This window comes from Diceros bicornis, chromosome 17 (genome assembly GCF_020826845.1).
Source record: "Diceros bicornis minor isolate mBicDic1 chromosome 17, mDicBic1.mat.cur, whole genome shotgun sequence".
Classification (NCBI taxonomy): domain Eukaryota; kingdom Metazoa; phylum Chordata; class Mammalia; order Perissodactyla; family Rhinocerotidae; genus Diceros; species Diceros bicornis.
In genome coordinates this window covers 48,947,767-48,974,807 of record NC_080756.1, presented here as the reverse complement: position 1 = coordinate 48,974,807, position 27,041 = coordinate 48,947,767, and the positions used below count along the sequence as shown (strand labels likewise).

General features: G+C 42.4%; 1 protein-coding gene across 4 annotated transcripts in view; it reads left to right on the top strand.

Annotated features, from left to right (window-relative positions):
- The window catches only part of ETV6 (ETS variant transcription factor 6), a 219,602-nt gene that overhangs the window by 161,328 nt on the left and 31,233 nt on the right, over positions 1 to 27,041 (top strand). For all 4 annotated transcript variants that reach the window (XM_058558751.1, XM_058558748.1, XM_058558747.1 and 1 more), the window contains 2 exons: positions 8,113 to 8,277; positions 21,141 to 21,275. In XM_058558751.1, the coding sequence (XP_058414734.1) occupies positions 8,214 to 8,277; positions 21,141 to 21,275 (199 nt within the window). In that variant the 5' untranslated portion in view covers positions 8,113 to 8,213. The remainder of the gene's footprint in view (positions 1 to 8,112; positions 8,278 to 21,140; positions 21,276 to 27,041) is intronic.

Below are 27,041 nucleotides of genomic sequence, written 5' to 3'. Positions count from 1 at the left end.
TGCAGCTGTGACATACAACTATCTACTGGGGCTTGGGGGGAAAAAAAAAGAAAGTCAGGGTGCTCTTGAAAATGAAATTCTGACACATCAACTGCACATGGCACTTCTTAGGATGAGAAGGGAGAAAGACAACTAAAGAATCTGATGAGGCTGTTTTGGGGACATTCTCTGATGATCTTAATTTTTAAATAGATTTTTTAAAATGTAAAAGTAATACATACTTAATATAGAGAATTGGGAGATAAAAAATGAAAAGGAGACAGTAAACATCACCTATAATTCTGTTGACTGACAGTTGCTGTTAATATTTTTATGTTTCATTGTAATATTTTTCTATGCATTGTTCAAGATTATAATATATATATACACACATGCTATTTTAAAAGATGTATGTAGTGGTTGAAAGAACAGCATACTGAAAATAATATGAAAGAAAGATTTTTAGATCTAGAATGTTAAAACTAAGTGAGCTGAAAACTGTGGAAGATGCTTAAGAAAACAGTGTGTTGGGGGTATAAGAATAAGCCTGGTATCAGCATGCAGCTTGGATTGGGTCGAGTGACATTAACAAATGTCAAGGAAAAAACGAAACTTCAGCTTCTCTCTTTCTTCCCTCTCTTCCATCAAGGAGGATGATCGTCAGACTGAAACAGGTAGTGCAAACTTTGACATGAAGGAATTGAGCCCAAGATGGGTGAATTGATTGTAAAAGCGAATCTAAGTTGTTTTAAATAAATTCAAGGCTCTTAGCCCAGACAAATGACATCTCAGAGTAGAGGAACTTACAGGAGTGAAAAAGAGGCCACTGACAGTGATCCCTAAGGGTTCTGGGAAATGGAAGAGGTACTAAAAGAAACAATCTGAACCACTGTTTACCTCATATTCAGAAGAAAAGGAAAAAAGAGAGTATACAGACTAAAAACAACTAAGCTGATACAACTTCTGGATGAAATTCAGGACAGATTTTCAAACATATATGTTATAAGCACTTAGAGAAAATTTATCCCTCAGGAACCAAGCGCTTGCTCCTTTTCTTCCTCTTCACCCTCCTCGATAAGGTTGTTGTAAATTTTGTAGTTACTATGTTTCTGGACATCAGGAAAGCATATTATTTGAACTTCAGATGGTGCCTTTATGGCTGAATTTGGAAAATGTAGTCCAAATACCAGAGTATTTAGATGGGTTGATAATTGACCGCTTGTACCCAAAAGGAGCCAATAACTTGATCAGTATCCATCTGAAAGGAAGTAGCTGGTGTGTCACCAGAGTGCTCTCATCTCAGCCCTCAGCTAATCAGCACTTTGTCAGAACCTGTTGAGGTGATAGATGCTTATCAAAGCTGCAGATGACATGAAGCTGCAAAGTATAGATGATACTAGAAATAGATCCAAGTCTGGAGAGACTGCAGCAGGCTGGAATGATGGTGAAAAATCACAAGATGGAATCTAATATTGATTAACATACGTTCTTGTAGCTGGGTTCCAAACACCAGCTATATATGTGCAGGATAGGGTAATTGTAAAAAACAATAATGGTAATAACAATAGTAGAAAAACAATAGCTAATATTTATTAAATTCTTGCTCTGTGACAGATACTGTCTGTCCTGTGCGTTTTATATTATCATCATTTGTATAATCTTACTCTATACTAGCTTGATGTCATCTGCCAATTTGATAAGCACGCCATCTGTGATTCAGTGGTACTTACTTCACAGATTGAAAGCTGTCCCCATTTTCAGGTTGAGGCAAGTGGGACACAGAGAGGTTAAGTAACTTGTCCGAGGTCACACAGCTGGGAAATGGCGTTTCCGTGCTAGTGCTCAGTGCCTGCAAGCTTAACCACTGTGAAAGTTCACACACTCGCTGGAACTTTTCTCTCTCTTTTTTTTAAATCATGAATTTAATTTGATGTCCTGTGAAAACACCAAATAAGCTTAGACAGAGAGGCAGGTAGTTAATAAATATGGACTTTGGCCTAGACCAGCTGGGTCCCAAGGTTGGCTCTTCCATTGGGTGTGAGGCTTTGGCTGAGTCACTCAACTTCCCTGTGCTCCGGGTTTCTCCTCTGTAAACAGGGAGAGTGAATGTTTGTACTGTACGGGGTTGCCTTGGGGATTGTGCAGAAAGCATTTAGAATAGTGCCTGGCATGCAGTAAGTGGGTTTGCTCTTATGATTAGGCCACTTGAGAAGCAATATCATGGGGTGTTCAGAGTTGGGACTGTGGACCCCGACCACCTGGGTTTCAATCCTAGCACCACCATTTGCATTGATGTGTGCTGCAGTTTTCTCATCCGTAAATAAGAATAATCACTGTTGTAGTGAAGATTCAGTGTCAGTGCTCAATAATTGTTAGCTGTCGTTATCGATAGAAGTATATCGTCCAGAGAAAGAAAGGTTCTAATCATGCTTCTGGAACTGTGTTTAGGAATGGGAGCCAAATAGGATCTCCCTCCAGAGGAGGCAGGCGGGTTAGTGAGGTTCTGAACACTGCAATATAGACCTTGTGTTTGGACCAATTAAGGACGTTTAGTCTGAAGGCAGGATGACTAAGCGAGGAAGTGATAACTGTCCTCACTGACATCAAGGTTACGGAATTGTTCTGTGTCAAGTCAGGTTATGAGACAACATGGGATGTCGGGAAGAGGCAGGGAACCTGGGGCAGCTTGGTCGTGGTTCAGTCTCTTAACTTTTCCCAGCTTCAGTTTCCTAATGACTAAGATGGGGTGGGGGTTGGACTAGATAGTCTCTGTGGTGTCTTCTGTCTTTCACAGTTTATGATTCGGTCCTCTAAGCCATAGAATCTTAGCAAATTCCTGTTTAAACAGAAAGTTTGGGACAAAGGGGATTTTTGATGAAAGTGTTCTATAGCAAAAGAACTCGAACTGAGTATTGTTCAAACCCGTAAAATCATCTAGTGACTCTGAGCCCCCTATTTCCTCATCTGTTCAACTGAAATGAGAATATGACTGATTTTGCGGGGCTTTCGTGAGAATTATGTGAAGTAATACGTGTGAAAGCACTTTGTCAAAATGTTATGTTTATTATTGCCACAGCGGGGTTATAACTTTTCCAAGAATTAGAATATAATAAACACTCTTAAGCGCTAAACTCTATTTAAAGTAATTTAATCTGTTTTCTGTGATTCAGAAGGTCCTTTAGGAAGTTACAAAATCTCAGGGTCGTTGTCGTGAGCATGGAGCAGTTCTGTAGAGAAAAGATCCTGGCCGCTTATATTCTTTGGTTTTTAGGATTCAAATTAAATGAGAGCATATTGATTGTGTTAAACCCAGAAGGGAATAGAGATCACATGCTCTAAGCCCCTCATTTTACAGATGAAGTCACTGAGCCAAAGAGAAATTGAGTGGCCTGCCCAGAATCACACGTTAATAAATGGCAGATTTGGGAGTAAAATCCTGGCTCCTGACTCCCAGCATGCTTTTCATCATTAGTTTAAACATAACTCAGAAAGTCTGAAATGAGGCTAGGAATGTACTGATGAATGTGGCTGCTCCTTTGAACGTGGAATCGAAGAAATATTAGAAGGAAGTTTAAGGGCCTGGATGTGCAATTGAAGGGTCTGGCACCATGAACTTAACTTGACCCACTTGGGGGAAACGTGCATTGGAATTTTTAGTTATTTTCTTAATCATAGCAATTCATTTCTTCTGTACAAAATTCTTCTCAAATATGCTCTAAAATTAATTGGCATTAATAATAGGAGACTTGGGGCTGGCTTGGTGGCGTAGTGGTTGGGTTTGTGCGCTCTGGTTCGGTGGCCTGGGGTTCGCAGGTTCAGATCCCGAGCACGGACTTAGACAGCGCTCCTCAAGCCTTGCTGCAGCAGCATGCCATATATAAAGTAGAGGAAGATGGGCACAGATGTTAGCTCAGTGACAATCTTCCTCAAGCAAAAAGAGGAGGATCGGCAACAGATGTTAGCTCAGGGCCAATCTTCCTCACCAAAAATAAAGTCTTATTATGGCTCTCACAGGCTTGTTTTTGTTTTGTGCACAGGGAGTAGCAAAACGTAGATGCAGAATAATGGTTTCTCTTTTCTTTTTACTAATGATCATTAACATCTATATTCTTCACCTCTGTTGAGTTAAAGTTGCAAGAGATAACTGTAAAACGAGCTATATATGTCCCTCCCTCATCCTGCACACGCAGCTTCTGTTACACAAGCAGCTGTGAGCTGTGAAGTCTCAAGACCAGTGTTATGAGCAGTGCGTGTCTATGAGCAAGTAGCCAGTGAAGGCTACTTTATTCCTGGATGCTTTAAAAGCAGAGTCCCTCCTACATCTCCCTCCTCTTCCCATTTATAAATCTATTTCTAGACCTACAGGGATCTGCAGATTTTTTTGCTCTATTTTTAGGCTGTTTTAGGCTGAGAAAGCCTCCAGAATCCAAGTCTTGGATGAGGAGGATTCACTTCACTCAGTCTTTTCTGAATCCCTAATAAATGTTGAAAGTGAATCTCAATTCTGAATCTGGATGGAAAATGCATGGGTAAGCATAATGTGATGGATAAGAGCACAGACTCTGAAACCAGACTGTCTGGGTTTGAATCTCAGCTCCTCTGGCGGTATGATCTTGGGCAAATCCCTTAAACTCACTGGGCCTCGGGTTCCCTAATCTGAAACCCTATCTCATAGGGTTGCTGTGAGCGTGCAGTTAAATGAACTAATGTGTGTAAAGTGCTTAGAATAGTGCTAGATGATAGAAGTGCTTAGTAAATGACTATTAAGTGAATTAAATGGTCCTGATAAGACCAGAGTTGCCTTTGGGTCCAAGGCTGTATTCCGCTTAGACACTAACACCCAGGGCTTAGGGCCCTTTGGGTTGAAGAAAGGGGACTTCTTTTTCCTCAATTAGAATTGGTTACACCATAACCTTTTTATCCTATTGAATTAAAAAGGAAATAGCAATGGGACTTGACTTTGAACACCAAAATTTATCAACCCTCTTTCCAGCTCAGTGAACGTGTCACCTTCTCTCTTTATGCTCACGGAAGAGTAGTGGCTCTGATAAATTTGTTGAGTGTCCTCAAGCTGGCAGCTTGCTCTGTCGGGGTCACTTTTGTAAAACTGCTAGGATTGCCATGTTATTCCCTGGACTGACTGTAACTCGCTGGGTCCGTTTTGCACACAAGCCCAGAACGTTCATCTCGGATCCTGGTGAGGGGTTTCCGCCCAGTGGCTCTGCTTGCTTACGGGGCTGGCCTGTGGGAGAGAGTAATGGGAAGTGAAAAGAGAAACTGTTGTTCTTAACCAGCAGGGCTGTTTGGAGTGTGTGACTCTTCTTGTATTTAGGGAAAAGATTACTCATGAGTATTTTCTTCCATAGAATATAAAGAAGCTCAAATTACTACTTGCATCCCCCACCCCCTTCTCACCCGCCTCCCTTCGTTTCAGTGAATCCTCTGCAGAAACTTCAGCATTTTACTCTCATTTCCCCTCCCGAGTGGGATTCAGTTCTGCATTTGCTGCAGCGCTCGCACTTCCACTAAGCTGCCCCAGACTTTTTCCTGTTTCTGACTGAGCGTCTTCTGCTCTGTGGCCCTCTCACCACCAGGTGCTTTCCTAGGCCAAGCTTGACTGGAACCTCGCGTTTGTCCCCTAACAGCTGAGAGTACTCATACTCCACGTGTGAAGGAGAGGGAGGGAAAAGTCCCTAATCACAACACACTATGCTGTTCCTGTTCGATGGTTACACCATTGACAATGGGAAGTCAACTTTAAGATTTTTTACCAGTTCAAAAGTCGAGATTTTGCTGAGCCATTCTCACGCCCACTCCCACCTCACTGTGATTCCAGATATTCATTTTCAAGGTCACTGAAAAGAGTTGGGGCACCTCCTGCATCCAAGGACCATTTTTAATGGCAGTGCTTCTTGGCCTAGTCAAGAGTCAAGAACAAAACCTTGAATTTTTTAGCGGTCGTTTTTTATTCTAAAGATCATAGAGTAGTAACATACTACATTATTATTTTATAATGCCACTTTCTTTCGGTATGAAAAGAAAACCATAAAACTTAAACACCAAGGAAAAAAACTCTTACATGCCCATCTTTAATTATTCCAATGCCCATAGTTCTTTATTGGTGCCCTACATGATGGACCAGTTTCTAAGGGACTTCCATAGAGACCAAGGAAGCCAGCAACCATTATTTAAAACTAGACTTTGCAAAGGAGCCACCTGGAAGACAGAGCCAACAGTCATGCCCAGAGGCCCTGGACCTTCTCCAAGGGATCTGAGCTCTTCTTTCCCCAGTCCACCAGGGAGGAAGAACAGCCCATCAAGTAGACCAGACAGTTCTTTGTCATACTTGATTTAAGGATGAAAGGAGATTCTTTTCAGGATCAAACTGAAGGACACTTTTATAACACACTCATGGAGTCTCCTTAGCAGGTTTGAATAACTAAATAGAGACTGAAGTTCCTCTTAGCCAACAGTAATTCCATTGTATTTGAACTATTAATTCATACCATATGATTTTAGAGAGTAAAGCTCTATTGAGCATCTAGTTTCTTCTAACCCATCGGTTCTCAAACATCATGATCTCAGGACTCTTTTCGATTCTTAAAAATTATTGGAGACCCCAGAGAGCTTTGCTCATATGGGTTATATCTATCTATGTTTACCATACTGCAAATTAAAACTGAGAATTTAAAAAATACTTGTTAACTTACTGAAAAATAATAAGCCAAGCATATGTTAGCATAAATATATATTTATGAATATATTTTCCAAAACAAAAAACAAATTAGAAGAGTGGCATTGTTTTACATTTTTGCAAGTCTCTTTAATGTCTAGCTTCATCAAAGGTGGCTGGATTCTCGTACCTGCTGCAATATTACTTGTTGTGTAGCCTCTAGAAAATTCCACTGTACACTCACAAAAGAATGAGAGTGAAAAAAGGCAAGTAACCTCTTAATATTGTTATAGAAAGAGTTTTAACTTCATAGACACCCTGAAAAGGTCTTGGGAACCCTGAGGGGTCCCCAGATCACACTTGGAGAACCACTGTTCTAAACCATTTGGAATGATATATCAAAGATTTCCCACAACAGCGAAATAAAGTAAAAATATAGACTCACAGTCAGGCTTCCAGACAGAGATCCAGCCTGAGCCACCCTCTCAGCCTCAGCTTCAGCCCTCCCTTTGGCCTACTTCTGTCCTACTCAGAGTCCAAGTACCACCCCTACCTGGAAGTTCTAACATCAGCAAGTAGAAAAAAAGGCAAAAGACCTTTTATTCTTACCTTGCCCTCTCATTCCCAGAGGCTAGCCTGATACTTTCCCAGAGGCTGAGTGAATGGCTCTTCCTGGAAGAAGTTTCAGGGAATACTTCATTATTTGGCAGCTCTGGAAGGTCAAGCCTAGCTCTGGAACATTCTCACTTCAAAAGGACACTGGGCTACAATCAGATCAGCTCTGACTCTAAGGTCCCCTCCAAAGCACATTGACATTTGTCATGACCCTGAGCCCCCTTAGATGCTTCCGGCCACCACAGAGCTGCACCTTTAGGACAAACCTGGCATCAAGCCAGCCCCTGGAGCTAGGCAACAAGGGGCAGGGCTCTAAGACCTCCAGTCCCTTAAAGACATAAAAAAGGATTTTTTTTCTCATTTTGCCTCTGAATAAAAAGTTCATTTGATAGCACATTTTGGCTCTTATGAAGCTTGAGTTTTTTGGGTTTTTTTTTTTTTTTGTGAGGAAGATTAGCCCTGAGCTAACATCTGTTGCCAATCCTCCTCTTTTTTGCTGAGGAAGACTGACCCTGGGCTAACATGCATGCCCATCTTCCTCTACTTTATATGAGACGCCGCCACAGCATGGCTCGACAAGCTGTGCGTCAGTCCACACCTGGGATCCAAACCTGCAACCTTTCTGGCCACTGAAGCGGAGCGCACACTTAACTGCTACACCACCGGTCTGGCCCCTGCAGGTTGACTTTTAACCCGAGTTTCAGAGTTGAACGTAAGGGCTCTTCAGACATGGAGACTCAATTTTGTTAACCATTCAGAAGTCTTTTCCCTTTATTCCAACTGTTTAACTGACAAGGCCTTTCTCTCTCTCTCTCTGTCTTTCTGCCTCGCTCTCTCTCCTACAGGCTTGCAGCCAATTTACTGGAGCAGGGATGACGTAGCCCAGTGGCTCAAGTGGGCTGAAAATGAGTTTTCTTTAAGGCCGATTGACAGCAACACGTTTGAAATGAATGGCAAAGCTCTCCTGCTGCTGACCAAAGAAGACTTTCGCTATCGATCTCCTCATTCAGGTGAGTCTGGACTCTTAACACGCGCTCAGCCTGGAAAATCTATTAGCCGGGGTTGGTTTTTACCACCACTCGTTCTGCCAAGAAATCTCCATGGTAGGTCACCATGAGCCCGAGGACAGTGACCCAGTTCAGTAGAGGAAAGATCCTGCTGATAGAAGCCAGTTTGAGGGAAGAAGAGGAAGAATTTCCAGATCAAGGGGAAACTTTTTAGCGTTAGGAGAAGGAACCCAGTTAGGACCTACAGACACAGGAACTTAGAGGATCTAGTTTGTGCCGCAGAATAAAGAAGAAAATGCCATCTGGTCCTTTCACTCTACCTTGCTCCTGATTCTGAAGACTTTTAAAAGAGATACTTGAGATGAGTGGAGGTTGTGAACTGCTCAGTGAAAAACAAAGACAGGAGAGAAGGTGGATGAGCACCGCTGAGGAAGATGGAGGAGTAAGGAGAGTGGAAACGAGGGAACAGGAGATCAAGACTGGGAAAGGTGGAGATGCTAGTGGCCAAGGCAAGTTTAGAAATCAATTCAAGGGGCTTCAGGGGATTTCCTTTGGAAGTACTGAATTTTTTGAAGTAATGCGTCATGTAGCTTGTAGAAATCCTGAAAGACACAAGTGGAGTTTCCTCAGGCCCATCTAACTAGGAAGATTTGTCAAAATAAGGGTTCCCAAGACCACATGGGAAGATTCAATTCAGTAAGGAGCGTTTTGTACCTGCCAAGTGTGTTGCTGAGGTAGATAAGACTTCAAGTATACTTTCCAATTTCGTTTCTTAAACTTGATGCATATTTAGAAGATAGCAATTTGGGAACTCCGTATGTCAAAGGGGAACTTTGGTGTCAGGTTTATTCCTCTTTAGAGGCTAGTTATTCAAGTACCAGTGGGCCCTCCTTCTATCATGTCTCATTGCGGCCCCCAACTTGGATGTAATTTGTCTAGTGGAGACCCTTTTCTTCTTGACAGAGGGTAAAGATCCTGCAAAAGGTCTTGGCATAGTCTCCAACTACGTTCAACCCTTATTTACTCCTGGAGGCCTGCCAGAAGTTAATAAACTAACCGTCATGAGGAAACGTCCCCCATCACAGGGGGTGAGATTAGGTTATAGAACAGTACCTCCCCTGCTTTTCCCAACTGCAGCAGACCGTTTATATGAGGAAATGATAAAGGGGAAGTTTCCCCCAGAAGTATAGATGTTATTGAAACTTGAGAGCTTATATCTCTGAAAAACAGATTGTTTTTAAGGTTTTGTAAGGGACACAAACATACCTGAAACATTTTGTCTCAAATCATTGATTCTTTCTGTGGTCTCAGAATAAGAAAACTGTAAAACAACCATATGAATAAATAAAACTAACCTAAAAGGAACCTAAATAGTTCCTTTTAATTTAATGCAAAAATACTTCCCCTTTCTGTTCCAGTGGAAACTCAAAGATATTATACTCAAAGAGGCCAAGTTACCTATCTGGAGGAAAAGAACGCTAGCTCGTTAGGGTTCCAGAGAAACTATTCATGTGAGACAAACAGAGGAAAGCACAGTGATGTGTTTTGACTTGATTTGACTTAGACCTTGCGCAAGCATTCCTCCCCAAGTCTTTGTAAATTTCCCCCTCATCGTGTCTTGGGTGCTCCTTTTTATTGCTGATTTATTTTTCTCTCCGGTGACCTCTCAACTTCATTATGAAACTAGGTTCTCTCTGCTAAAAGCTGCAAGTAAGGATATGCAAAAGCCTGTCAGTAGTTCCTTGCCACTTTGTCAAGTCTGTGCCAGGCTGGGCCACGTGGAAAACTGGACAGGGTACTGCTGTCCAGTTAGAGAGACAGGACTGCATTGACCCTAAAGGCAAAAGGAAGCTGGAGAAGGGAGAGAGCGGAGTAGGATGGGTCTCAGGGAAGAAGGAATGGAGTTGGTCTGGAACATGAAGGATGGGTGGAATTGAGTAGGTGGAGAAGAGAAGGAGAACATTCTGGTAATTGGAGCAGCATTAGCCTAGTATATTTGGGTGACAGTGAGAGAGCCCACCTGTTGAATGGAAGAGGCAGGAGGCTGGAAGGCCAGCTAAGGCTGCTGCACTAATCCAGACATGAGATGCTGTGGACCACAGTTAGGTGGGGGCAGTAGAAATTCATTCCATGAGTATTCCCTGAGCATCAACATGCCAGAGCTACAGAAGTATGGGCCAAGAGATTTGAGGGATAGGAGAGGCAATTTCTAGCTGGATTGTCAAACAAAGCTCAAGGGTCTGGTAATGGAGCCGGACTTTGACAGCTTTGAAAGTGAGCAAGAGGGAGGTAAGGAAAGGTGTCAGGAGGAGGTGTAGGCCAGTTTGTGTGGAGGAGGAGTTCAGAGATAAGGCCACACAGCCTAGGTCCTCCCTTTGAAACACTATTTATCGTCACTCACCACCCCTCCCACACTTGTCTAATTGCCTCTTCATATTTCAAGTTCTGCTCCTTCCTCCAAGAAAGCTTTCCCTGACTCCCATCCCTACTTCCCTGATTCTGCCCTGCCTTCCTTTCCTCTACCTCTCCCTGCCCCAGTCTGGATTAGGTGCTGTTCCTCTTGTATCCCAGAGCATTCCCTAATTCTTTCATGGCCCCTGACATACACACACTATGTTATATGTGATTGTTTTCTGTTCCGCATCCCTCTCCTAGAGTAGGGAGTTGACTGTGGGCAGGGGTTGTGTCCTGTTAAGCTGCCATGTCTCCAGCATCTAGCACAGTGCATGGCATCCAGTTAGCACTTGATAAATATTGATTGAATTATGACCCAACTTCTTAACCTAGGCTTGACTTCTTAAGAAGTTTGGATTTTATTTTGCAGGTAATGGGAAACCACTGAAAGGTTTTGATCAGGAGAATGATATGATTGGAGCTTTCCCTTTGGAACAGACATTTGCCATCAGTGTGTAAGGTGGACTCGTTGGGTCACTAAAAGCAGGAAAGCTAGTTACAATGCTATTGCTACAGTCTTAACGGGAGACATTGAAGTCCAGAGCTGGATCAATGAGACCAAAATAATAATACTTCAGGCACAGAGTGGTTAGCTAAAATGGGGAGCTGATTTGGAAGTAGTGGTAAGAGTTCATTTTGGCCAAGCAATGCCAGGACATCCAGGAAGACATGTCCTGTTCTGCAGTTGGAAATTTGAGGCAAGAGCCAGGCCAGAGCTGGAAATAATCAATATGAGCATCATCCCCATTACATTGAGCTGGGAATATAGATAAATTTATACTGTAGGTAATTTAATTAAGGCATCAACTAAAAAGCCATGGACAGAATTTCAAGGTGATACCTGCCCTTATCTACAAGAAAACATCACAAAACAAAGGAGTATTGTCAGAGTGTTTGAAAGACAGAACTAAGAAGGAGTTGAGAAGACCCTTCTCATGAAGCAGCCACGCAGCAAGGTAATACAGGCGTGCTAGACCTGCTTGCGTTCTCCTTAGGCAGAGACAAGGTATACATAGAAAATCTTTCCTATCTCTCAGATGTAACAGTTGCCACCGCTTCTTCTGACATGGGCTTTCTGCTTAGCATTCGGTGTGGTTGATGTCCTGAGGCCGGGTCCTACACGTGGCCCTTCCGCAGATCACATCACTTCATTTGCCCTTATTTTCCTCATCCATAAAATGGGCTTTTCACCATTTGGCTCCTAAGCTCCCTTCAATTCTTAAGAGTTCAGCCCAACTTCAACCACTGAAACAGTGTTCAGCTTCTAGTAAGCAGTAACCTCCTACCCTACACACAGTAAATAAATACTTTGATCTCCTTCAACCTATATCCCTTGTAAAATTTACACTTCACCCAATTTTTTCTGTCTTTCCTTGAATCTTTTTTGCTGCCTAAGAAGAATTAGCAGCAGCGTCTCACCAGTCCTGGGGCTGATGGAATATAACAAACATAGCTGGTTGCCCCGTCACTATGAATGCGTGTTTATAGCTTCCTCCGGCCTCGTTTCCTGCCTGGCCTCATCCAGAGTTATGCTCTCTGTACGTGGAAATAACGTTCCTTAACACAACTCATCTCGGATGCAGAGAAGAGAGAACAGAACTCGATGAATTATAATTACCTGAAGTATTAATATACCTTAGGTCCAAATACAGCAGCCTCTCTGAACTCCACATTCTTCAACCAATTTAACAAACTACCCTTATTTTGTCCACTTCCAGGACAAGGGTCCTCCATTTTCAACCACTAGAATGAAGCAAGGAACATTCAGAATGTGCTTTAAATAACTATAACATCTCCAAACAGAAGATTTCAAGGCTGAAGATAAATGGGATATTTTCTTTGAAATATTCTTCCAGTCAGAGGATACAACAAGATGACAAATTTATAGCATTTGCAAAGCTAAAGAATAAATATAGAGGAATCTCAATTTTAGAAAACCTCACCCAGACAGGATAATTTTACCTAGTCCTTGAGCACTAGATAGTTACCACGTTAAATGGTCTGGGATGATTTAAATTCAAGGGAGTATTTGATTACTTGACCACTTTGAGACTCTGAGAAAACACATTAATAGGAAGGAGTAGACAAGTTAGCACTGATGTTAGCTCTTAGACTTATCCATTGCAAGACATGCAGGTGGAATGGATTTTTGTAACCATTATTTATATGAACAATAAAAAAAAAGTTATTATCAATTTAATTCATGTTAGACTTTCTATCAATGCTAAAAAAAAGAAAAAAGGAAAACAAACATATTTTTAAAGTTCCTTCAATTCAGCAATTTGGTATTGGGGATTTACTAAGTAAATCAGTCTTTTAGTATACTAGAGTATGATGTTACAAATTATTTCTTTCCTTTCCAACCCACCAGAATCTTTGCCTTTGGAAATAAGCTTTGCTTGTGCCCTTCAAATATAGTAAAATTCCCTTTCAAGATTAAGCTGAAAATACTGGTCTTTATCTCCACACAGTTCCTTGGACCAATTTGCCTGTTAATTTCTATTACACAATGTTAGATGGTTTGCTGGATTGAATGGCTGTGTCAACTGGCTGTTGTAGAATCGAGTTGCAGAGTCAGAGTATGGATCACAGAGGGAGACTGTAGCCCTGAAGTGTGGGAGTTGCAGCAGACATGACCCTGACTGAAGACACTCAGAGTTGGCCCTTTCTTCTCTTACTGTGACCTTGAGCAAAGCAAACAAAAAATGTGTATCACACATCAGCGAAATGCTTAGATACGTCAATTACAGGAAACTTATTTAATTTCCTAGCACTTCACTTGTCCCGTTTGTGAAATGGTGGTGACAACTAATCCCTCTGCCATACAGAGGGGTATTATATCACGTAAAACGTACAGCGTGCCGTTTGATAAAGTACGTACTTTTATTTTCTCATGAGCTTATTCTTTTGTTTATCTTACCCTATGTTCTGTATCCAGCTAAAGGCAAATTGTCTTACTATATCTCTTTCTAACTGACTTATTCTTGTCTTAAATAGAATATTCGAATTTTCCCACAACCTGCTCCCTTTTTCTCAGGATCTCTGTGTCTAAGACATAGATATCAAGCTAAATTTCAAATATTTGTTCCTAAGTAAAAGACTAGTTTATTTTTATGGTCACAGAAGGCACTTCATATTAAATAAAAAGGTTTGTAATTAAATCAGCCTACAAAAATGGATTGAATGGAATGCTTGGAAAATAAGATGGAGCCGAGTTAGAAAGCCAGGCAGTCCCATGACAGGACTAGGCCTATTATGGCCTCCAGTGGGATCCCCCTAGGCCTGTGACTGCATTGGTGTTTTCACTGTTGAATTCATGATGAAACTGAAGGGACTGAGACCCAGGACTTCATCCTGAACCTATCACAGGCAGAAAGGACCCAGCAGAGAGAATTTTCTGACAAATCTGAAAAGTATCCCTCCCACACCATGCATGCTTTCATTTTTTTGTTAAGAATTGGTCAGAAGGAAACTAAAATCTCTGAATAAAAACAGAAGAGAGAGAAAGAGAAAAGAGAACAGTTTGCAAATTTAAGAGTGTGTTACTTCAGATAATCTTCATATGAGGCTATGTACATAGTAAATCATCGCCTGAAAAATGCAAATTTTAACAATGTTAGGATTCTGCTTTAAACCTGCTGAACTCGAAAAGTTAAACATTGTGAACCTCGGGAGAGAGGCTCTGGGTAGCATTGTAAATGACGCAATGCTTTGGCCCCAGCCTTCTGGAGAACAAGCAATGTATAGTAAGACTTTAAAACTAATCATACCCTTTCACTGATAATACCATTTTAAGAAGATATTCCAAGGAAACAATCTAATGGGGGGAAAAAAAAGATGCCATTAGCAATTCTATTTATAATTGTAAAAACTGGAAATGCCCGAGCACCCCCCGCCAATATGGGACTTGCTAGGCAAACTTAGAGGATGTAAGTATAAGGGAAGACACTGTAGCTTTATGTATGACTATTTATTGAGTCAGTTATTATTTCTGCAATAGATTATACAGGGCCTTACACATCATGTTTGGGGCTTTAAATGTTATTTTAAAGACAGGTAGAAGCCTCTGAGATTTTAAGCAGATTGGCATGACAAGGTGCAGAGGTGAAAAGCAGATGTGGGAAGTCGGTTTGGCTGGTATCTAAGAACAGTGGTGGTAACTTGAACTAAGAAGAGGACGATTCTAGGAATATTTAGAAGGCAGAATCTGTAAGCCTTGGTGACTGATTAGATGTTGGATGAGAGGGAGAGGAGAGTTAAGAATGACTCCCATGTTTCTGGCCCAATCAACTGGGCGTTTACTGAACTAGGAAATACCGTGTGGATTGTAAAGACTTACATTAGACACGTTAAATGCGCGGTGCCTGTATGACGTGCAAGAGGAAGCGTCTAGGAGATAACTGAAGGTTCTGGAGTTGAGAAGAAATGCCTGACTGGAGTAGATTTAGCATGGACAAGCTGATTGAAGCCCTGGGAGTAGATGATATTATCCAGGAAGAAAGACTAGTGAGAGTCCTGGGGAGCCTTACTATTGAAGGGTTGGAGAGGAAGAAAGAGCAGAGAGATGGAAAGAAAACCAGGAGAAGTACGAATCTCAAAAGCCGTGGAATGTTCTAAGGAGAAAGGGGTACTGATTATACTGGTGATGAAAGATGTTGAGAGGGCAGGCAAGTCCCTGAGTACTGACCATTGCCCTTTGGGTTTAACAACAGGGAGGTGACTCAGCAAAAGTAGTTTGGAGAAGGGTTGGAGTGGAGAGCAGGATGAAGGGCCCTGAGGAGTGGAAGGGGAGGGAAGTGGCCATAACAGGGTTGGACAGCTCCTTGGAGAAGTTTGGCTACCGTGGGAAGAGAGAAACACCGCAGTACCTGGAGGGGAAGATGAAAACAAGGGTGTCGATGTGCGTGTCCAAGTGTGTGCGTGTGGGTGCGCGCATGTGCTTGCACTCGTGTATGTGTGTTGTGTGTGTGTGTGTGTGTGTGTGTGTGTGTGTAGAAGACAGGAAAAACTTGAAACTGCTTAGATGCTGAAGGGAAGAAACACATAGAAAGAAGATGAAGATACAACTGTGAACAAGAGAGACAGAGAAACTGTGAACTAGAAATGTCTGTCCGTATAAATGATGTCAACTGGAAAAATAAATATTCCATACAGATGAATGTGACTTTATGAAACTTATGCATGTGCTTTAAATACAAAAGTATTGAAGCAAAGCAAATAGTTTCCAGATTTTTTGAGACACGTCTGTTCATAATTATCCTAATCACAAGGGGTATCGACTATTGAACGTGTATTATAGCAGACATGGGCTTGGTGCTTGTTCACATCATCTCACTTAATCCTCATAACAGCCCTGCCAAGTCTGTGGCAGTATCTTGTTTGACACAAAAGAATATTTAACTAAGACTTGAACTAAGGCTCAAAGAGAAAAAATAGTTTGCCTAAAGGGCATGCAGCTGACAAATAGAGGAACCAGGATTCAAACCTGGGAGTCCCTTGCTCAGAGCCCAAGCGCTTTCTTCTAAAAGTAAAGAAACTTGGGGCCGGCCCTGTGGCTTAGCGGTTGAGTGCGCACACTCCGCTACTGGCAGCTCAGGTTTGGATCCCGGGCACGCACGGACGCACCGCTTGTCCAGCCATGCTGAGGCTGCGTCCCACATACGGCAACTAGAAGGATGTGCAACTATGACATACAACTATCTACTGGGGCTTTGGGGAGAAAAAGGGGGGAAAAAAAAGGAGGAGGATTGGCAATAGATGTTAGCTCAGGGCCTGTCTTCCTCAGCAAAAAGAGGAGGATTGGCATGGATGTTAGCTAAGGGCTGATCTTCCTCACAAAACATACATACATACATACATACATAAGAAACTTAGATAAATGTAACCACCTAAAAAGCATCTCTTCTTGGTCTTCAGACACGAATAAAATTGATAGGGCAACTTGCTGCAGTTTTGTTCACTCTCTACTATCCGTTTGAAACAAATTGCAAATAAAATAATAGAATTTAGGATTCACAAAGTCGATGCGTGGCTTTTCACGCCAAGATCACCAATACAAAATTGTATGTGTGTTTAGTTTGTGTGTTTGTGTGTGTGTATGTGTGCACACACGTGTATGCGTGCAAGTAAGTGCTGCATGTGTCATGTGTATACATACCCCCAAGAGTTTATCTAGGTTTTATGGGGCCTGAAGCTCATAGTAGCAAGTAGCAAGCAGTTCTAGGGCTCCTCCCAAGGGCCCATCCAAGTGAAGAGCCCAGAAGCTCACTAGCTGCGTGGCAGATACACTCTCCACATGCACGTGTGTCAATGAACTGTGCGTGTTTGCATGAACGTGTGTGGAGGAGCTAACAAAAGCTATTGTCCCTTAAACAGTAGCCTTTGTTCCATTCCTTAGTACGACAGAAACACCTTTTATGGTAGTACTAGTTATTTCTTTTCTGGGAAGACAGAAGATTTATCCAGAATCGAATGGGCCAAGGACTTTTTGAAGAGTGACTTCTGAATTCAAGCCAGCGATCACTAGCTGAGTTAGACATGAAGTGCTGCCTATGGCTCATGCTCTTGACTTTCAGCAGACAAATACATGTCACTTATTTTTAAATATCTTCTTTATTCCAGAGATCTTTTTGTTAATATGACTTTTTAGACATGATCTCCTGCACGTATGAAGATTTCGAGAATGTACCAAGAGAACAGGCTGGGCGTTGGAGGAAATAGGAGATGAAAGAGGATGGGAGCCCATGTTTGTTTATTTAGAAAGCTGTTGTAGAGAGGACGCATGTTCTGTGTTGCCCCAAAAGCCAAAACTAGGAACCCAGGTACATGAGATTTCAGGGAAGTCAGATTCCAACTCAACAAAAGAACTTTCTAGCAACTAGAGCTGTCCAAAAATGGTTTGCTTATATTGTGGCCGGCTGCCCATCACTGGAAGTACTCAGCCAAAACTACTTCTTGGCAGGGGAAGGGGAGGCAGGGGACTTTTACTGAACACAAGTTTGAGTTGATCTAAGAAACCTCTAGAATCCTTGCTAGGTCTAAGATCCAAGCTATTATTGGGCACACATTATGACTGCCAATCATACACACACAGGGCACACACAGTAAGTTGGTTTTTCCTCCACGGTAGAGATGCATCTGTGCTAAGCCAGCCACGTTCCCCGACCGAGCCCCTGGTTGCTGAGGAAACATGTCTATGAATGGACTGATCTGACTATGGACATACTCCACAGCCTTAGAATTAAGGTTTTTCATGGCCTAGAACCTGGGGCCTTGATCCCATGCTCTCACCCATTAGTCAGCTGTCACAGGTGGCACTTATGAATGCTATCTTATTAGTTCTGATAATAGGCTTAGGGTTTAGGTGAGAAACTCGCAGAGTTCTGCTTGATCCGCCCCTCCTCCTGCTTTCTCCTGTGCACTCAGAGAGGAACCTTCTCGGCCTGGCTCCCTTTGCCAGCTTTGGGATGAGAGGCTGAAGAGAGCCAGCCCAGAAGGCCTGGGACAGTATGGAACAGAGTACAGGTCAGCCCTGCTGTGGACATAGCCCACCAAGCCAGGGTGAGGTGTCCTGAGAGGCCAAGGATAGGTGAATGACTTCAGTTAACCTTTGCCCTTTCTGAAGGGGGAACATAACAATGACCATGACCCAGACACTTCTCCTTTGTTCTCCATGTGAGACCTCCTTAGGGGTCTACAGGTCTTTCCTAAAACACTTTAATAATATCAATAACAATAATGGTGGTGGTGATAGTGGCAGTCACAGCAACAGCTAGTGTTGGGTGAGTTTTTACTGTTTGCCAGACGCCATGATGAGCTCGTTACACAAATTACCTCATCGAATCCTCACAATAGTCTGACTCCAGAGTGTAGACCCTCCCCCTTCCACTTTATTGCCTCGTGTCTGTATGTACACAGAGAAATGGAAACTCAGAAAAGAAAGTGACCTGCCCACTCTGCAGCCCAGTCTTTAGCCACCACATGGTGGAGCTTCTCCAGTCCCAGGAGTGACCTAAGAGGAGGGGCCAGGGTGTAACACGTGCACCAGACCTGGTCTAGGTGCTTCGCCGACGTTCCCCTCATTTAATCCTCACAGCAAACTTCTGAGGTAAATGTTGTTTGCATTTCACAGAGAAGTCCGGGGACTTGCTCAAGGTCTCCTGGTGCAGAGGAGCTAGTGCTCCAGCGGGGCAGCCTGGGCCCTCCCCGCCACAGCAGCCTGCCTCTACACGAACAAAGTTGAACACCCTCACAGACACTAAATTTATATTTCCTGGCCTCCCCTTCCAAAATGGATACACTAATTACTGACCATTTTTTTGGTAATAGTAATCATCAGGAACACATTTTTCAATGTTTTCATTTTCTCTTCTGCTTACTACCGAAATAAAGCATTGCTCAAACGCACAGGATAAAACCCAGCGAGTGTGAGGCCATGTAAATTAAGAAAAGTTCAGGAAGACATTACACTAAACCAAAAGAAACAAAGTGTTGATTAGGGACTTATTTTTGTAAGCGATTAAAATATGAGTCATTAAAATAGGACTGTATTTCAGGCTCTATATATCCTCATCAGAGACAGCATTACCATGGCTACTAGGTTTGGATTAGATCAGCTCCGAAGCCTTCTCAGCTCTGAAAATGCAATCTCTGCCTTAAACAGCATTTTTAAAAGTCTAGTTCAGAACACCTCTGCGTCTTCTTGCCCATTTCATTAAAAGGAAATACCCAAGTGACGTGGTGTCTTCAGTCCTTTAAAGTCTTTTGCTTTATTTAATCATAATAGTACAGTCATGCATCACTTAACGACGGGGATACGTTCTGAAAAATGCATCACTGGGCGATTTCGTTGTTGTATGAACGTCATAGAGTGTACTTACACAAACCTAGATGGTATAGCCTACTACACACCTAGACTGTATGGTACTAATCTTATGGGATCACCATCGTATATGTGGTACATCATTGATGGAAATGTCGCTATGCAGCACATGACCATAAATAGTGGCAGTAAGTTATGTTAATAACGACCAAAATTTAAAGGAAGAAGAAGGAACAAAGTCAGAGCAAAGACACAAGGACACGTCAGGAATCAGAATAGAATATTGTGGAACTTTATATAGTACAAATGGAAAAGGAGGAGAGGTTTGCAGAAAGAAAGAAATTAATATGGAGCGTTTCTCAGGTTCAGGCTGAGTTTAAAAGAAAAAAAAATAATTTAACAGTGGCCCAAAATATGCAGTTAAATTAAGTTGTTAATTAAAGTATCTATTAAAAATGGCTAAAATTAGAGACAGAAGCGCATTGTTTGGTATACTTGTTGACTGCCTGTCTGTATGTGGAAGGGTGTGGGGGGACAGTCAGAAGCCTGTGGTATTTTAAAGATTAATCAGCCACCCCTAAAGGGTTTGGAGGCATCCACCTGCACTTTTGAACTTGGATCTAAGCCAAAGGGGTGGAACAAGATCATGACAGGTTTTTTTGCTAATTAACTACTCACTTCAAGTACCAAATATATCAGAACAGAGGGCCCCAGCTCAGACCAGCCCCTGCCATCCTCTGCAAAGGGCTGACATCTAAAGATGATTTTCTGGAGACTGTAGAACCTTGGAGCAATGCCTGTGTGTATTTTTAAAGGAGGGAAGCATCCCAGAATGTGCCAGTTCCTTGTAGGATATCTTCAATAGTTAGCAGCTCTGACCAGACTTGTGAACAAATATGACCAAATTTGTTCTCTTCCTGCCTGGGAGTGGGGTGGGTTAGAAACGCATGTTGTTTTCTGTTGGGACGATTTCTATGAAGAATCTATGAGTTGTCATTGGAACATTAAAACTTCATACTTAGTGACTTCAAAATTCTTCTTTGAATAATCTGGAATGCAAGCAAAGGTAGATGTGAAAAGGATATTTTTCACAAAAATAATAGCAATAAATTGGGACAATTTAAATTTCCAATAAAGTTTGGTACATCTTTATGACGGGCTATCATTATGCAGCTACTGGAGCAGTTCAGTAATGTGGAGGGAAAAAGAGAGACACTAAACTCTTATAAGCCTGGTTCTAATTATATAACAATAGATAGTATTAACTGTCTATTATTAGGGCTTTTCACTCTTAGTGGTAGTATTATAGGTGATTTTTGTTTTCTTTCTGGCTTTCTGCATTTTTTTAACTTTTTTATATATTACTTCCATAATCAAAAAAGTTCAATTAAAAAAAATCACATGGCTGTGACCTTCTGAGTTTCAAGTGGCACATCCTGTCCCCTGTAAGCTCGGTGAGGGTAGGAGGCGTGCCTGTCTTGCTCACCATTGTGTCCTTAGGACACTGCCAGGTGTTGAGTCGAAGCTGTCAGTGAATTGTTGTTAAATAAAATATTCCATTTCTCCATTTCTCTTTCTTTTTTCTCTCTAGGCGATGTCCTCTATGAACTCCTTCAGCATATTCTGAAGCAGAGGAAACCTCGGATTCTTTTTTCACCATTCTTCCACCCCGGAAACTCTATACACACACAGCCGGAAGTCATACTTCATCAGAACCACGAAGAAGGTACTAGAGGAGCCTTCTCTTTCCTTGCCTGAGGCTTAGACAAATCCAAGAGGTTTAATTGTTAATTTGATAAGTTCTTCCTATTCATGTGGTTCATTTTTTCATTCAACAAACATTTATTGAGTGCTTACTATGTATAAGACCCTGGGGGAAATGCCAAGATGAATAAGATATACCCTTGTTTCTCAGCAACTCACAATCTAGGTGAAGAAATGAGATGGATATACACGTAAGTATCAAAACATAACTAGAATAGGAGGCACCATAAAGAGGCAGTGGAAGGGGAGATTACATCCAGGTACAAGCATCGGGCTCAGCTTCATGAAGGAGATGGCGCTGGAGGATTCCTTGATGGTCCAGCAGGGTTCTGATAAGCAGGGACGAAGTGGAGAACACGCTGGGTAGAGAGAATGACATAGTATGGAGTGAGTTCTTGAGCCAGAGAGCAGTCAGATGACTTGGGTTGTAGAGCTTACCTTTTTTTCCCCCCAACCTTTTGTAATGAAAAATTCCAAACATACCCCAAATAGAATAAACTAAATACACCCCTGTGAGCCATCGCCCTGCTTCAACAACGACCAACATCTTGCCTTTGCAGAGCTAATCTAAGGAGGTTAGATTGGAACCCGGATGTGGAGGACTTTGATGGATGAAAGTAATGGGGAGTCATTGAAGGTTGTTAAGCAAATGGTAATAAAAGCTGGAGAAAGGGAAAAAGACCCAAACCAAACCCGATGAACTCTGGTGGACCAGGGGTTTCCTCTTCACGCACCGAAGGCAGCTTCTTACAGTGCACTCAGTGTAAGTGCGTATTTCAGATGTCCCGGAGGCTGCTCCTCTCGTGTGAGTCACAGTACTCGTGAAATCATTAGCAGAAAACAGAACAGAAGACCAGGATTGAATTGTGGCCCTGGAGAGAGTTCCATAGCAGGTGTTTGGGCACAGAAATAGGGTATAAAAGTCTTACTTTGAGCACTATTCCATTGAACAGTGATGCATCGAGCCTCTGAGGAGCCTCATGTCCAAGTCTTCCTGCCCGATTGGTTAGACAACAGACGTGGGGACACAAGTAATACTTTTAAACTTGTACTTTTCCTTAGGACCAGCTTACTAAGGGGCCTAGAACACTGGTCCCTTGGAGTATGTCCTTAAATGGATTGATCATCCCCAAGAGGAGGGCAAATATTTTTGTTGTTGGAAAATTAAAAAATGAGAAGTTATTTGTTTTCTTAATTAACGCTTCGCGAGAGAGCCTGACTCCAGGTGCCCCCGCCGTCTCTTCCTTGTGCCAAGTGTTTCACAGCAGGTCCCCTCGCTTCTGTGATGGAGGATAAACGAGAGCGTTTCTTGCATGCTCCCTGCCTGTTTCTCTCATCCTTTCTTCCTCTGGCTTCACCTTTGCTAAATTTAGCAGCTGTCTCCCACCCTCAATTCGGTTTCTTAGCTCTTTCTGCCATATACATTTCCGGCTTGCTTAATAGCCAACAGCTACTCCAGAGAAGAGGCGGTGGGTTTACTGAAGCTTTGACATTAAGGCAAAAGTCATATTACCTAGCCTGCCTCTTCAGATACAAAGGGTGTGTGATGAGGTGTTTTTTCTCACTCTCTTTTTCTCATTATTTAAAAAAAAAAAAAAAAAAGAAGAAAATTCCTTTTTTTCTTCCCAGATGTGATTGGAGGTTTTGGTCTCACCTCATCACAAATCCTTCCTCTTTTCCCCTTGGCCTGATGTGACTCATAAGTAGGTGTGTTTGTTGTGGTTCTCATTTGCAGGAGCTAATAATAGAGAAAGCTGGCTTACTCTCAGAGCTACTATCAAACCAAGTAAATACAGATGTGCCACCCCACATGCCATAATGAGCTGTGCTCTCAAGTGTTAAGGTGCTGGCGGTGGTGGTGAGCTCAGGAGGTAAAAGAATGGAGCTAATGAGGCCAAGGTCAAGGGCTCCATTGCCCTGTGGACCAGTTAGCTCTGCTTCAGACCCAGCTCTTAAAAGTAGTGTATTTTCAGAGAACACAGAGAAAAAATGTGTCAGCCAGGAAATGAGATCTGCGCCCTGCAGAGAGTATGCGCCCTGCTCCTTCGCCCGTTCAGACGTGGTGCATGCTGTCCAATGAGCAGGTGGACACACAAGAAGGGAAAGTGCGAGTCTTCATCAAGTGGTATCAGATGAGAAGAGCTGTGCAAGGCACACAGGTGATATGAAGAGGCTGCCTGCCCCCAGGCTTCCAGATATATGGGTGCCATGGGTGACAAAGGGACCAACTAGAGAGGTGAATGGACCTGTACAAGCTCCCTGCCTCCAACCACTTGCCACCTCTTTCTCTTCTTCTCCACCAAATAGAAGAATACCCAGCTCAACAGGAATTATCTCTAGAATCAATACTGTTATATTTACTTGTGAATGGTAACACATTAATATGGGCATATGGTAACAGACAGAAAGATCTGGTCCTGAAAAAAGAAGTCTGTAAAGTGAAATTATACCTGTCAAATATTGTATCCCTAATGATTTATTTTACATAGTTGGGGTTACAGTACCATGTAAAAGTATGTTGCTATTGACTTGGCACAGAGATAAGTATGACAGAATGGAAGGAGAACAGAGGCATTCCAGAGAGGACCCGATCCAGCCCCTAAGCAGCCTGGCACAGTGAGCACAGTGAGCCGTGCAGAGTGAAGTGCAAACACAGAGCTTCATTCAGCCCCCGTGACTTCACCTCATCATTGCCACCGACTTAACCAATTCAGACATTCATAATTTCACAATGGAAATTTATATCACAATACAAACGTATCTTGTTTAATCTAGCAACAGTTCCCCGCAAATGTCCCTATGAGTACATTACATTGAAATCTCGTCTTCCCTCCTAGCAGCCACGTGGCAGTGCCAGAAGCTAGGAAATTGGTGTTAGCGCATAAGCTCCCCTCCAGGCTCGGGGCGGGGGGGGGGGGGTGAGGGAGGAGTGGGGGGGGTGAGAAGTGGATTATACTAATTCAAACCCTTTATTTTGTAAACATTCGTTATCCCCCTAATATACACGATTCTGAAATTGTGTCATGACTGGGGTGAAACTCCTCCGATTACCACCTAGGTCTAGGAGAACCAGCGTACCACTCGCTTCCGTTACTTAGTTATGGAAAGGGAAGGCAATATTATATAATTAAGGTAACGTTGTAAATTTTCATCCATAGCAAGGCACTTCTTACAGTGAAACAGGACTCTGTGAATAAGTAAGCCAGGACAATAGGCATAAACCAGGACGATCCCAGACAAACTGGAATACATGGTCAGTTGGGGTAAAATTTTTAAAAGGATGGGATCTGGAAGTCAGGAAACCTGGTTCTCATCCTCCATTCTGCCAGAACACATCATAAGAGTTAAGTTTCTGGTTTCTCTGGCCCTCAGTTTCCCCAGCTATAAGACAGGGGATTAGACAAAATGGTCTCAGATCTCTTACAGCTTTCAAATCCTAACATTCTCTCCAAGGTCTGAGTCTCCCTGGGTGATTTGGAGATGAATAAGACACGTTCTCTGCCTTCAGGGTCTTGGGTAACATAAATCCAGAAAGTCATAACAATGTCCTGCCTGGAGTTGCTCAGAAACAGTCTATTCTGGACATCTATTTTCATTTGTCTCACCTTATCAAGAACTGCTGATAATATTACCCCACTTAGGTAGGCAAACCAAAAGCATCATCATTCACTTGTTTCACGATGAAAATCTTAGTTTAAGTAGATTTCTTTTCTTTGATTGTTGTGACTCGATTTATCTGCATAATATGAATTAGATGTTGGGTAGATAGCTACGTAGGAAGGAGACAAAAATAATACTACTTCTTTCACCTAAACCAGGAAACAGAACATTTTTAGAAATTTCAGACCTCAAATGATAACAAAATAAATTTATTTTGTCACACACAGTGATAATATCAACTTCTTTTGACACCTTAGTTTCCAAAATCAGTTACTCATGGTTCCCATGAATAACTTTTAAAGAGGCTGTGTCCCAAAGTATATATTCAGTTGCTACTTGTCCTTTCTTTGGTGTTAGAACTACTTCAATAATGATTCCCTAAAAGCTCACTGAGTGGTATAAAACATGCTTTCAGTCTGGGCTTGTCTCCAAATGGGGTCAGCTCTGCAGAGTTACCCCTGTTGGACCAGACATGCGTTAAGTCTGTAGGGAAGAAGGAACAAGGTCTGTTTCTTATGTTCTCATCCCACGACCCCTTTGGGGGACCCTCCTATAACTTCAACCCTTCAGTCCTACCCTCTCCTATGCCCCATCTGAGAGACTGGGAGGTGATTTTTAATCACTTTAATTTGAAAATATTCATACGTGCAGTGCTGTGACTGTTTCTGCAACAGTGGACACAGTTTTAAGGTGAAAGTTCTGCTCTGGGACAGCTCTTTGTCACAAGGTGGACATGGACATTGTAAGTGATGAGAAATTTCAAGTGTTGAGATACTGTTGATCTCAATTCTCCTTACAACTAGCACATGGTAATGGCCCAGAGAGTAGAGAGAAATCATTTCCCCGGGTGTGTGGGTGGGGAGGAGGGCGTTTGGCGTGCATTCTGTGATGGCCCACATAAGTTTGATTTATATGATTGTTTTATTGAGGGATATTACCCCTCCCCACCACCACCACCTCCAAACCCAAGTGCCCAAAGACTGCTTTGGAGGAAAGAAATCTTATACAATTTTAATGAGATGATTAAAGATGAGGTATATGAATCTGCTTCATAATAACAAAACAAAAGCTAAAATTTCCTTGGGTCCTCGTTGTGTGTTAGGCCCTGTTCTAAGCTCTTACATGTTTAAATCATTTAATCTTCACAACCACCCTATAAAGAAAGTAATGTTATCTCTACTTTATAGATGAGCAAGTAGAAGCTAAGAGCAGTAAAGTAACAGGCCCCCAGATCACCCAGCTATGAAGTGGCAAAGCTAAGCCTTAACCCCAGGTCTGCTTAACTCCAGTGCCTGTGTTCATTCCACTGCAGCGTGAATGAGCCAACCAAAATCACATTTTTATTAAGGTTTTTTGTGCAAGCAACCTGATAATGGGACAAACGATTAAACGATGAGTAGAATTGTGGAGATTAGGATGCCAAGTCAGGTCCCCTGATGGGGATACAGTGTGGCAGGTACCAGCACTCCTGCTTATAATTTTTCTGCTTCACAGTACTTGAAACTGCCAAATCTAAACCAAAAAAAAAAAAAGTCAAAGATAACTTTGAGACACCTGTATAAGTCTTCAATTCATGATATTAAAAACTCATACTAACTTGGACTGAATTAACCCATTTAGATCATTGACTGCCTCAGGATGAATGGACTTAGCATGACGAAAATCCCCTAGCCTGTGAGAGATGTGGGTTCTGAGTCAGGCACTGTCTTCTGAGAGCAGAAGTGCTGATTGTCTTCCCCCTTGGGAACCAGCCCCTCACTGCAACTCCCTCCTTGGGAGCCAGCCCCTCAGTACAGCTGCTGGGTAGGCATCAGGGTAAATGAAGTTTTTAGCTGCTCAGGCCACATCCTGTTACTGGTGGTTGTAAAAACCTCCCCAGTTCTCTAGTCTTGCTGGACTCATGTGGATGAATGAAGTGTCAAAAAGGCCATTGACTGGGGTTTGACATCTTTGTTATCCATGTTAACCATGTAGTGAATGAAGGAGCCAGAGAGCACAATGGTGTGTATGTGCGCTCTGGATCCACACCACCTGGATTCAAATCTCAGCTCCCCAGTTTACCAGCTGT